This window comes from Sardina pilchardus, chromosome 6 (genome assembly GCF_963854185.1).
Source record: "Sardina pilchardus chromosome 6, fSarPil1.1, whole genome shotgun sequence".
Taxonomy (NCBI): Eukaryota; Metazoa; Chordata; class Actinopteri; order Clupeiformes; family Clupeidae; genus Sardina; species Sardina pilchardus.
The window spans coordinates 21,107,675-21,121,261 of NC_084999.1; the positions used below are offsets into that span (position 1 = coordinate 21,107,675).

The 13,587-nt window shown below is 45.0% G+C and overlaps 1 protein-coding gene across 1 annotated transcript; it reads right to left on the reverse strand.

Moving 5' to 3' along the window:
• Nucleotides 1-3,785: 3,785 nt before the first annotated feature.
• On the reverse strand, nt 3,786-10,661 carry erfl1 (Ets2 repressor factor like 1). The gene is made up of 5 exons (XM_062539727.1): nt 10,598-10,661; nt 9,567-9,801; nt 8,012-8,198; nt 6,263-6,392; nt 3,786-4,654 (listed from the first exon to the last, which is right to left on the reverse strand). The coding sequence occupies exons 1-5, from the start codon at nt 10,659-10,661 to the stop codon at nt 3,786-3,788; spliced, it is 1,485 nt and encodes a 494-aa protein (XP_062395711.1).
• Between the last annotated feature and the right edge of the window lie 2,926 nt (nt 10,662-13,587).

Genomic DNA, 13,587 nt, shown 5'->3' on the forward strand with positions numbered 1-13,587 from the left:
GTTCCGTTCAACGTTTCACATTGGAAGTGCACTTCTCACTATTTCGACGAGCCGGACATCTTTTTCGTGGGCACACTAGGGCCCCAGCTCATAATCAATATGCTGATTTCATACTTGGCACACTAAAGCATGGGACCAAGGCCAAAATAATTTGCAAATTGATTACTGGTCTTACATCAGGGATTTTTCTCTTTCAACACATCATTGATAGGCCAGATTGTTTTAAAAGTTATTTCATGCCTCAAAATGAAAGGGTTAATTTCATTAAAGTGAAACAGTTTATCAAGCATATTTTAGGCCTTCAGTCAGACTCCAACCTTGTGTATAATGAATGAGAAAGTGAAAACTTGACAAATTCAATTGTTGTACAGCAGTATAAATTCTCTCTCTCTCTCCCTCTGTGCACAGGAAGTGGGTAACAATCAGAATTTTTCATCTATTTGAGTGTTTTCATTTCCTGGCTGTCTTTCGTTGTGACGCAAACTAGTACACTGTGAGGGCAGGGGCCTGCCTTAATTTGTCGGCTTTGGCCCAACAGTGGGGAAGCGGCTTTAACACAGGGGCCTAACCATCTCTGCTGGAAAGTCATTTTTCTCTCTCTCTCTCTCTCTCTCTCTCTCTCTCTCTCTCTCTCTCTGTGTGTGTGTGTGTACTGTACACCATATATGTATACATGATGCATCATTTCTCAAGAAATGAGTTCTGTAACGCATCCCCTTGAGACAGCATGAGCAAATTGTGGGTTTGTGTAAGACGCCCCCTTGTGGCATGTAAGCAGATGGGAATTGTCAGGCATTGAAATTTCAATTTGAAATATATATATATATATATATATATATATATATATATATAACATTAAAAATAACACCAATAATATTACTACTAATAATAATTATAATTATATAGCACTAAGATCTAAGTATCTTTGCTCCACATAATACAGTAGGCCTATAATACTGTATATGTGACATGCATGTGAAAGTTCATAAGGGTAGGAGCAGGCTTCACTCAAGAGTTATATTATTTTTAGAGTGCTGACCAAATTATAAGCTACAATTGAAAAACAGGAAAAAAGACTGCACTATGCATAAATAAGCATAAACATGCATGTGAACCTCATTGTGTAGGATGTTATATATTATTGATGTTGAGGCATTTCATTATTTATCCTTTTAATTCAATTAAATTCTTTAAATTAATATATGTATTTCTTTACAGCAAAAATGTAGGCTATTCCATAACTTTAATGTGTTAATACCATGTAGTCTCAATGGTCAGCTTGCATTAACTTCTACTCGACTATGACTGATTCCAATCTGTGGATAAACAGGAGAATAATTTGCTTAAAAAATACTTCTATTTGCTCACTTTCAAATGGGAACATCTAATACAGTATGAGCCCAGTGAGAAGTCATAGTAATCAATACCAGACGAGCACATCTAAGAGACATAAGGCCTATATGTTTTCAGAGATGTAGCAGTATATAACGCTACATCTAGCTAATGCTTCATTTTCTGGTTCATATGAGGAATCATAGAAGATTAGCAGGCACCATCTCACAACCTGATTTGTTTGTGTCAAACTAGTTTATTTTCGCTCAATGTAGTAAACCGTCCTTCACGTAGTGAAAGAATGAGATAGCCGGAGGTACCAATGACAGATTGTCTATTTCTAAACTGAAGATTTGCATACCTACCACTTTCTCACCCACTTCTGATGGTGTGTGTGATCAGGATTTTCCACTTAATCAACACCTCAGGTATACTCAGAAAAACAGATCTTCTTTTTGGTCACAATACACACCAGACAGAGACACGTCGGCTATCTCCAGAATAACCTTTATTGCTTTTTGAAGATATTGTTTGAATTCTTTTAATGTTCCTTTTCATCTTTACAATAAAACAAACAAAAGGTAGAAGACTCATAATTTCACTGTATGGTAAAATTAGTCCAATGTGTTCACACAAATACACAAAGAAAAGTATATTTACATCTATGTGTCAACACTGTACAATAAAGAACGCAGAGGGAATAGGATGCACGCCTCAACTCTCAGCATGCCTGTAGTGGCAGAAGTCACAATGAGGATATCGTATACGTGATGTGCAGATCCTGAATGGTTTCCCTTCACAGATTCAACCTTTGTTGTGCTCAGCCCTATGCATCATTTTACACTGAAAGCATTTTTTTTATGTGAAGTATTGATGCACGTTTGTCATCTGCCAACAAGGAAAGGATTGCCAGTTTTCTTTGAATTATCTTCTTTTTTTCATATGAATGTGCAGCAAACCAATATTATTCACATTTGACTAATTACGGTACAGTACCATGGGGTGGGAAGCAACGTAAATGAGGCTGGCAGCATGTTGCAACTCTGCGGTTCATTTCAGAGCATCTGGAGACATGACCAAAGGGCACAATTAGCAAGAGGTGAGAAAAAATATTCCACGATTCTAGGTCCAAACACGGTCTTCTTCAGCATTAAAAATAAATAAACAAATAAATCATAAAGAATAATTTAAAAAATCAGAGCCATGTTGCTCTGCTGTTTGTTACATCATTTCATGATACACCAATAGTTATTGTTTTCCAAATATTGTTTTTTTCATGTAAATACAGAACTCACATCAATACACCTATTTGTTATAATAGACATAATAATTAAATGCAATGTACACAATATTAAAATATATACATTGAAATATAGATACAAATTCTGAGATACTTGTACACTCTCTGTTTCTCCCCATTTCTGTGCCACTTATCAAGACAAAACTACTCACGGACTGGTTCACATACAATGCAAGGTAGACTTAAAAATGGTGCATGACAAAATGTCCATTTAAATTAAATAATTGACATCCAAGACACATCCAATGTAATTCATCAATTACAGCAAATGTAAGAACAGAAAATAGCCTCAAAATGAGGGATATGAAATATAAGAAGGTGGTCTGGCACAACCAGAGTTCCTGCATCCTCTCTCTCGTACAGGAACTATAATGCACCACTAGGTGGCAATGTTTGACAGTGTTTCTGAACACCAAACTGCCTGTTAAAAACATACACTACACACAAATTTCTTATTGCAGCAATATAGCACTATCAATTTAATATTACTTTTGTTGTGGCTGTTATTGCATCTTTTCTCACACTGCTGGGCATGGGTAATACAGCAGTGCTCGGAAACAATACATTCACCAAGACAGCGAATTGGCAGCTTCTTGTGCGGTTGCCTTTTTCCAAATTCTGTGTAACCCCATTGAAAAAGCTAGAAGCAAGAGTCGTAGGGATTTCTGTGCGATGTACAATGCCACTGCATGTCTCCCAAATGGTTTCCACAGGCTGACCGCATTTCATAAAATGCATTCACATTTAAAATGTTAGGCAATGTCTCCACAACCAAGCCATTGCCACTTCACTTTATAGGTTATTTCAAGGTGCTATGAGTGCCTGCTACATTTTCATTGCGTATGGGACTACCACAGGATCCAATATTTGTTTTGTCATTTTTCAGGGGTGGTGAAAAGAAGAAAAAAATGCTAAATTGAAAGAATAAATGAAGACATGACACAGGACTGCACAGAGAAAAAGAGAGCGAAAGCAACTCTGAAGGAATAGTAGAGGAGAGTGCCAGCTAAAATCAGATATGTCAACCAAAGATGCTTTTAAGTGGAAGGGAAGCAAGCAAGTAAGAAAGAAGGAAATAAAGACATGAGATTAAGAGAGAAAGAGAGGAGGGTGTGTATATAGGAGACGGCAAGAGTATCGTGAGGACAATCCATTAACTGCGGGCCAGTTTGAGAGTCTCTGTCTCTCTGTGGCGCTCGACCATTGTGAGTGAGGGAGAGAGGGAAGGGGGCAGTGATGGGGCCAGGGTCGGGGGGAGGGAGGGCGGTGGAGGTGTGAGGGGCACCAGACTCTTCAGGGGGTGGGGGGAAGCAGGTGGGGGCAGGGAGGACAGGGGTGGCAGGGCACTGGCAACGCCTCCGGCCTTCAGGTTGAGGCCCTGTGAACGGACGTCCAGCCGCGGGCCCTTGGTCAGGCCGAAGTCCGTCTCGTTGTCCGAACTGCAGTCGCTCAGGTCCGTGATCTCCAGGTCCGAGTCAGACTCCGGGTCCTGCTTGACACCGCCGCCGCCCCCTCCGCCTACGACGCGTCGCTCCGACGGGCTCTGCTGTCCGCCCACCACCCCTCCCAGGCTGACCCCTCCCAGCCCCAAGCCGAGGCTGAGCCCCAGGCCTCCTATGGACCCCGGGATGGTGGCCTCTCCTCGCTCCCTCTCCCCAGGAGTGCCACCCCCACTCCCCAGCTCCGTCCGGCCTATCCCGGGGTAGGGCGGGATGCACAGTCTCGGGGGCTGCCCTCCCGCCGCGCCATTGGTCCCTCCGGACTGGGCCCCACCCCTGTCTGCCGCCTCCGTGTCACCCGGGGGCAAGAGGGAGGAGAAAGGGTGGGGCAGCTGGGACAGGCTGCTCTGCAGCGGGTTGGGGTAGAAGTGGGAGGGGTAGAGCGAGCCAGGGGGCAGTTTAGGGCAGTTGTTGAGCGAGAAGGCCCCTGGGAGGTAGGGGTTAAAGCCCCACGGGTAGTCGAAAGGGGGGTTACGGGGGTAAGGGCCCAACAGGGACGGAGGTTTGGAGTAACAAGGAGCCCCTGGGGGAAGAGAGATGAGGAGAGAGGGAGACAGCGTTAGCATCATCGCTGCACTCCATCTGATTATATTTACATTATTCCATTCTCCAGCGCGCTAATTAGAGCGAAACCCAAAAGCGCTGTTAACTATGGCAAGGTTGAAACCCAGGAATTGAGCTCAGTTTAATTATATTTTCAACGTGTTCATTTCATTAGTCTCAATGTATAATAGCGTTAACAGAAAACACATAGAATGTAGATAGATCGACTTAGATCAACAAGTCTACGAAAATAGCAAAAGTTGCATTTGGTAAATGTTATTTTTCACACAGATCCTGCAGTAGGTGAGATGAGCTGTTGCTTCACACTGTGTAATACTGCACGCTGTAGATGCCATGTTTTTCCTGCTCCGTACAAAACAACTCTTCCCCATCCACCTCCCGACTTCTCTCCTGTACTTCGCCATCCTCACATCTGTCTCTGCTACTCCGCCTCTCTCTCTGCCTCTCGCCCTCTTTCTCTCCCTCTCCCTCTCCCTCTCCATCCATCTCTTCTTCTTCTTCTTCTTCTTCTTCTCCTTCTTCTCCTTCTCTCTCTCTTCTCTCTCTGTGTTATTTGCTATGCAGGACTAATTTGACAGTGGTACAGTCTCTGTGTGTTGGCCCTGGAGTAGCTGGCAGACACATGAATATTGAATCAGTCAGGCAGGCAGGCCTCACTTGCTTATGAAAACACAGTAATGGGAGCCCACAGGCCACAAACTGAAGCCTGCACCCTCAATTAGGGCCTTCCTGCCTGGGAAGGGATTAGGACAGGGGGGACACTTGGGATGGGGAAGGGGGAGAGAGGGAGGAATAGGACCCGAGGACAAACACAGAGTGTGTGTGCACAGCAGGGGAGGGGGTGGTGGAGGGGTTGCTGTAGGTTGCACACAACACCTCTCTCTCTCTCGCACACACACACACACACACACACACACACACGCACACACGCACGCACACACGCACACACACACACACACACACACACACACACGTACACACACACACACACACACACACACACACACACACACACACACATACACACACACACACACATTCTGATGCTTTCTACTACACTGCTGCACTGTACAATGTGATCACAGAGACAAAGGAGTGTACATGAGGGCGTGTACACACACACACACACACACACACACACACACACACACAGACACAGACACACACACACACACACACACACACAGTAACTCAGGGAGGGATCCTAGCACTGCCACAAAACGAGATGAGGAAAATGTAAATTGGCACACTCACATCAAAACCGTACCCTAGCATCAGACTGCCAACTTCCTCTCTCACCTTTTACATCTACCTCTCTCTCCTTTCTTCCCTTCGTCTCACCTTTTAAATCTACATTCTTCTACCTTCCTTCCTTCCTTCCTCTCTCTCTCTCTCTCTTTCTCTCTGTCAGTTTTTTTTTTTCACTTCTCAGGGCCAACAATACCAATCTTCCTGCCCCCTGTTCGTTCGTTCGTTCCTCTTTCACAGCTCAAGGTTAACACACCTGCCGCCAAGGCTGGGACCACCCTCTCGAGAAGAGCCTCTCTCCTCTCCCTCGCTCCCACACCTGAGCCGAGGAACGGGAAGGCGTCCAGCCGCAGCTTGTCCCCCTCCGGTCCCGGGGCGCCTCCGGCGCGGTCAAACAGAGAGCTGGCGCGGCTGGCCTCCGGCAGGCGAGGGAACAGCGACTGCAGGGCCTGGAGAGAGAGGAGAGAGGTGGACAGGGATGGAAGGAAGGAGATGGAGAGAGAGAGAGAGAGAGAGAGAGAGAGAGGGGAGAGGGGGAAGGAGGGAGGGAAAAGAAAAGGTTATTACTATTGTGCATCAAGCTACACAATATCAGGTAATAGCAAAAGTGGAACTTAAACAAGACAATGGGTGGGCACAACCAGGTGAGCTGGAAATCAGGTGGAAGTTTTAACGGAACGGCGATATCATGTGTGGGTGGGATTTTTTTCCAGCACCCGAGAGGAGCCCAGAGAGGAGAAGTGTAGACAACCGAATTAACGACCGCAGCGTGTGTCTCTCCCAGGCCTTGAGTCACCCTGTCGTGCAGGCGTCAAGGCCCGCTCTGATCTGAGCCGAAACGGCTGGAAAACAAAGCCGTGCCCCGACGAGGAGTCAACGGGAACGTCCTGAAGGGGAGGTGAGCTACAAGAGGAGCGAGGCTTAAAACCTGGGAGGGAGGCTTGGCGCCAAGTAAAGGAAACGGCAAAGTCGTCGCGGGACTCCCACGGGACAGGCAGCGGAGATCTCGTCTCTTTTTTCCCTCCATGCCGGGGAGATCAATAATTTCTGTCACTTCTCAGCTCCCAGTTTGAAAGGCGGGACTGTACTTCCAAGCTTACGTGATCTCGATTGCTCTTAACAAACCTGCATTAATTACGAGGCATTGATCCGGAGTACCCCTTCGCCACTTTCATTTCTTTCAGATCCAATCGATGACAGGGATGGGTATGCCATTCAAGACAAGGGTGTCAGGGAGGGATAACGTCTTCTTTTGTTTTAAGGACACTTAACTCCGTCTCCTGACTTTCTCCTTCACTCCGTCATTTACATTACCTTTCCCACCTCTGCCACGGAACCCGTTTTGAATTTCATGACTACCACTTTGGAACGCACAGGAGCCCAGAAAACCCACAGAAATGATGGCAGGAGGAGGAACTGGAATCGTTTAAGCCTCTATTCTGCCATTGAAGATTAAGTATGAAATATTCCTTCATTGCGAAACAAAAGAGATTCATCAAAAAATCCTGAAATATGTATTGTCATTGAACAAAGCCCTTTTCTCAGGCTGTAGTCTCCTATAACCAGACATTTTTATTTATGGCCTGCCTCTGGCATTAAGAGTAAGTATTATTTCAGTGAAAGTATGACTCAAGGTGAGTAATGACAGAACACCAATACCTAGTAAACCACCATTAGAAACAGTTAATAAAATATAGCTGAAAATTGGAGAATAGAATTCCTCTTGTCTAAGTGTGGAGGGCACAGCAGGGTATCTTCATCGAGACTAGCTTCAGAAGCAGGTGTAGAGCAAGATCAAATAAAGTTCTGAAGTTGAGGATATAAAGACAAGCTGTGTGAGGGCATCTGATAAGTTCTTCCTTTCTTACTTGTCAGTCTAGGAATATTTCTGCTATATGAAGCTGTAATATTCGTTGCTGTCACAAGAATCATTCCTGTGGCAAGAGTCTATTCTTTCCTTTGTACAGTTAATCACCTCTGTTTGTTAGACACACACACACACACACACACACATTTATATGCATAGGCGCATGTATTTGAAAGTGGGCCTTAACAGTCCTCGTCCTACCTCAGGGGTGACAGGACTGCAGTCGGGTGCGGCTGAGCTGCCGTTGAAGTGGTTCTGGGCCAATAAGAACGGAGAACTCGCCATGTCGAACAGGGGGTAGTTCACCAGCACCACCTTGCTGAAGTTGAACTTGTAGGTGAAGCGCTTGCCCTTGGTTTTGTGCAGAATGCGTTTGTTGTAGTAATACCTGCCAATCAGAGAGTGCAGAAGAACATAGAATTGCATGTTTAACATACGATTTTATATGAGGAGGATAGTGTAATCACCAGCCACCGATCAGAGAACATCGCTCATAACTACAAGCAAACGCGTTTTACCCGAGACAATTCAGACAAAAGAAAAATCAAAACATCAAGCCAGACAGAGTATCCTGTATTAGACTAATGGAAGAAGAGAGGGGTGAAGGAAGAAAGCCCTTTAGTATCAATGCTGTCCTCGGAGGCCTCACCCACTGGTCCCCTCGCTTTCTTTTATACACACACACACACACACACACACACACACACACACAGAGCACCCTGCCACCACCCATGATTTGTTCCCTTTTGCCTTGCGTGGCAATTGTTCGCTGTCCCTTAATTGAGCAATTAAGCAAGGCTAATCAACGAGGCTAATTATGGCCTGGGCCAATTCATAACAATTAGACAGGAGCGACAGCACCCATTATGGGGAGGGCAGAGGGAGAGAGGAGGGGGGGGTGGCAGGGTGTAGCGGGGTGGTGGTGTTGGTGTTGTGCGGTGGGTGGAGGAGCAGGGCTGCATATGATTAGCATAAACAAAGGAGTGAAAAGGAGAAGGCCAAACTCAAAGCTCATGAGGGCAACTTTTGGCCACAAATTGAAGTTGTTTTGTTGTTTATAGCTGGAGTTTCTGTTGTTTTGTTGACGTTGTTGTACGTTTTCTTTGTTGCTGTTTTTACAAAAAATGTACAACGCTTGATTTAGGTTCTGGTACTCTGAGTCCATTTCAAATAGGCTTAATTCTGAAATCCTTATTGACTTTTTGCTCTTTATTGAAAAACCGTTCTGGTCTTCAACTTCCATTTAGAAGTTAAAAGATGCAAAATGAAAAGTATTGACATTCCTGGGGGAAAACCCCCCTTCTTTTGGAAACCACTGCAACCTTTTCATGTGGCTAATACCAAGGTCACAGCCAACTCACAGCCTAAAAGCTATGTGGAGATGAATCCTCAAGTTAAGCACACTCACTGAGTCTGTTAGACATATATGAAACATATAGCAGATACAAGAACAAGCAGGATATTGAGAGAACCACAACAACACACACAAGCAGATGCAATAAACACTTACAATATTCCTTCCACCGGCACATACAGTATATCTAGTGCTGTGGTCAAAAACTAAACACACACATACTCATACACAAGTATACCCGTGTAGACACAGACACAGACACACAAAAACAAATTCAGAGAGAGAGAACTGCCCAGCTGAAACCCACTCAGTACCATCACACTTTCTTTCTTACTTTCTCTCTCTCTCTCTCACAAAGACACACACACACACACACACACACACACACACACACAAGCTTACCTCAGCGCTCGGCTCAGCTTGTCATAGTTCATGTGCGGCTTGCACTTCCGAATGCCCCACAGCCTCGCCACCTCGTCGGGGTCTTTGATCACGAATTCTCCGTAGTCCCCCTGCCAGGCGATCACCCCCTGGTACTCCTCCTTCTGCAGCAGCTCCAGGATGAAGTGCCAGAGCTGGATCTGCCGTGAGCCTGGGCTCGACTCCGGCTTGTAGGCCCAGTCTGGAAAGGCAAAGCCTAGGGAAGCGAGGGCAGGAAAGCAGGTGGCTCGAGATGAGGCCTACTGGTGTTTGGGAGCCTCTACCCGAAGGGAAGAGCTGTCTGGATGACGGATGCGCTGAAGGGATGACTGACTCTTGTGTTTAATAGCGAGCCACTTGGCCTGGGGGACTGTTGTCCTTGCTAAGTGAATCAAAGCCTACTAGAGAGGAGTCAGAGCTTTCTTTTAATGCCTGTTTGATTTGCTATGGGTACATTATTTTAAGCTATTCAGGCGAGGAATGTAAAGTCACACAAAATGAGACGGAAACATCTCATTCAGCTCAGAAAATAATGATTCCTTTCAGCTCAAGCAATGGCCTTTTTGGACTGTACATAAATGCTATATGCCTAGTTCATAAAAGCTTGTGCACATAAAAATAATTTGCTAATATTATTCATATAATGCTACCAATTTCTGTATGCACATGAGCATTACTCCATAATTCCATTATGGAATGGAATGACATGTGTGAAGAAGAATATCCTTTATAGGACAATAAAGACTCTATCTACAGTATTATCTATTATCTATACTCTATCTATTATCCCTAATATCACACAGATTATAGTATAGTAAATTATTAATTAATTATTGTCAAATATTATCTCATACTGTATGAATGTACTAGTAATATTAGGTGTGAGGAATGATTGGTAAAGAGAGTGAATAAATGTCTGTGCACATGTGCGTGCGTGTGTGTGTGTGTGTGTGTGTGTGTGTGTGTGTGTGTGTGTGTGTGTGTGTGTGTGTGTGTGTGTGTGTGTTTCTCACCTGGCGTCCAGAGCGCTGGGACCGGGGGCGTGAGCAGCAGATCACTCACACAATTGCAATCCATGCCTCCGCAACACCTGCAGGACAAAACGGTAAGGGTCAGCTATAACGGCTGTACACACACAAACAAACACACACACACACAAACATATACACACACAGGCTTCTGATTGTTCCTATGCATCAGAGCTGTTTACAAAACAGTGCTGGAGTACCGCACCATAGCTCAGAGGATTTTCAACTTGCCTCTATACAATTAGGATGATTTTTGAGGAGAATGTCTTGTCTCCATCCAATTCCATTCGTTTAAATGCACATTAAATGCATCGACTTGCTCAGGGAGAATGCAAGTGTGCTTAGTGTGTGCAGCCAAAAGTGTCTGAACAACAGCCCAAGGTGTTTGCCGGACATTGCGGTAGAGACGCTGGCCGGCCGTGTATTAGAATGGAGGGCGGCAGGTACAAAGTCAAGGGGCCAATGCCATTAGAGAGGTAACTGGAGCAGTTACAGCAGCGTGGCCCCATGTCACTCATAACCTATATGAGGTTTAGGATGCTGTGCTGAAAGTCACCGGGTCACCGCATTGGAACGTTGTGCGAAATCAATCACTTCGCTTTCATTTGATAGGGTGCCCTTCGCCTTCGTAGCGTATACCGCGGGCCTCTCCTCGGGCGCTGTTGGAGATCAGTCAGCCCTGTTTCTGTGTGTTCTCTCTCAATCAAAAGGCTTTGGCGAGGGGCGGCTTTCTGATGTTTAAGGTAAGCAGCGCTGGTTGCACTGTTAGGTCTGCAGACAACAGCTGGTTTTGAAAGAAGAAGAAAGCCTTGTTCTTTCTCATCTAAACTGTCTGCACTAGGTGTGACAATGATATTACAGAATACACCTCTAAATGAAATCCTGCTGTTCAATATCACAGTGACTTCAACGTTAGCGTTCACATATATTTCGCTCAAAATTGTAGTTAAACACATTTTAAAAAACGCTAGTATGTGCTACTAACTTAACAAAAAACTAATTGATGACAACTTATATTGCCAGATCTTAGACAAAGCACAGCTGTGTCTTTTAAAACAGAAAGTGATTCAATAGTTTTCCCCATCTCAACACTGGCACGGGCACATGCTGGGGAGGCTTGCAGAAGCCCGGTCTGGTCTGGACATCACCATTTCATAAGGGTTGTCTTACAAAGCTGGAATGGGAGATAGAGGGCGGCTGTACAGCTGGTATCTTTAATGCTAGTCTCCCTCATCGTTCCTCTCTCCAGCCAGCTTCTATTTAATTATGCTCTGTGAATTTTGGATTTTCCCTCCAGCATTGAAATGGAATGTGAATTATTAAGGTGTGTTTGTATAAATTATTATTGCTAACTCCAGGCACTTCTCGCTCACTCTTACTCGCTCATGCACTCTCTCCCCCCTCGCCATCCTCTCTCTCTCTCTCTCTCACTCACTCACACTCAGATGCACACATACACACACACACACACACACACGCACGCACGAGCGCGCGCGCACACACACACACACACACACACACACACACACACACACACACACACACACACACACACACACACGCACACTTGTGAGAGTGCTTTTTAAAGTCTCTCTTTTTAGTCTTTTTAGTCTTTGGAGTGTGTCTCAGCCCTGTACTGGTGCTTTCTTTGCTGACTTTCCGTCATGTCTGTCTTTTTTTCACATTTGTACCTGTTTTTACTCAGTAAATCTCCTTATTCTGACTGACCTTTCATTTCATCCATAAAATCCCTTCGTACTTAACCTTCACTATTATTATATTCTCTCTCTATACTATCATTCTACCAGCTAAAATACATTTGCTATACAAATACAAATTGCTATAATTGCATTATATTTTGCCTGATTTATCATTCCAGACTCTCGATGCACTAAATACTAAAATATATATATTTTTTTGTTGATGCTGTTTCACATCACCAGGCCAAGAAAAGGAACCTCTTCCCCCATCACACCCCAGGCACACAGGTGATTTCACACTGATTTCACCCACCCTCACTTACTTTCAATTTCATCTGAGAAGCATCCCTCAGGTCAGCACTAATGAACAGAATAGAATAGAGTAGAGTTCACCGAGAACAAGAAATGAATAACTGTGTAGCGAGCTCGGGTCACCTGTCTGCCTCGCACAGCTCCATTTTCCGTCTTAATACATTTTCAAAACGAGCCGTGATCTCTCGCTATCCATCTTTAATGAACAGCAGAGTTAATTTGATTAGACTCTCCTTCCATTTGTAAAGATGTGAGTTCCACCCTGAAATACGACGTCTGATTGTGTTCAGAAGTGAAGGCTTATGTGATTTACGACTGGGTTTTTTGCCGCTGATATTGTTGTTTGTATGTGGTATTCCAAACAAATATTTCTCCTCTCTGAAGTCTTAGGGGTATTCAAGTCATCAATACCACATCATTTGCAGTCATGTCTGTGTTCGTGAATAATACAACGAGATCTGAGGAGCGGGTGCCGACAGAGGGGCTGTTTTTCGGCGCGTTACTGCGCGCTCGCCGGATGTCTTCATAAGCCTCCATAGCCTGTGTCTCCTCATTTGCACCACAGTAAAATCTATACCACATTTTCTGCCCATCAGCCGGCTCATCCATACCGGTGAACACTCCTCTTTCCTCTTCCTTCCTCCCTGCCTGCCTCTCGCTCACCTAGCCACTGTCTCTCCCTCGCTCGCTCGCTGTATGTTTTGCTCCCGCACAGTAATTTTCCGTTTGATTTCGGAGGTAATGCATTTTTTACAAATCAAAGAGGAAGCCAGGCTGCCCCCCCTCCACCCAGCCCTCTTCTCCTCACTCACTCCCTCTCTCTCTCGTCCACCCCCCCCCCCTCCCCAACACCCCTTAAGCACCCTTAGGCCAGTGAGGAGATAAAGGGGCCCCCATCATTTCCTTGTTAGTTTTGATTTGGGCAGCACAGGGCTTTCAAGTTCCCCCAATCACCCCCAGAAA

Coding starts and splice junctions, on each gene's coding strand:
- erfl1 (XM_062539727.1), bottom strand. CDS start 10,661: ATGGATTGCAATTGTGTGAGTGATCTGCTGCTCACGCCCCCGGTCCCA. Junction 8,199..9,566: donor AAGCTGAGCCGAGCGCTGAG/GTAAGCTTGTGT, acceptor TCTGATTGGCAG/GTATTACTACAACAAACGCA. Junction 6,393..8,011: donor GCAGTCCTGTCACCCCTGAG/GTAGGACGAGGA, acceptor CTCTCTCTCCAG/GCCCTGCAGTCGCTGTTCCC.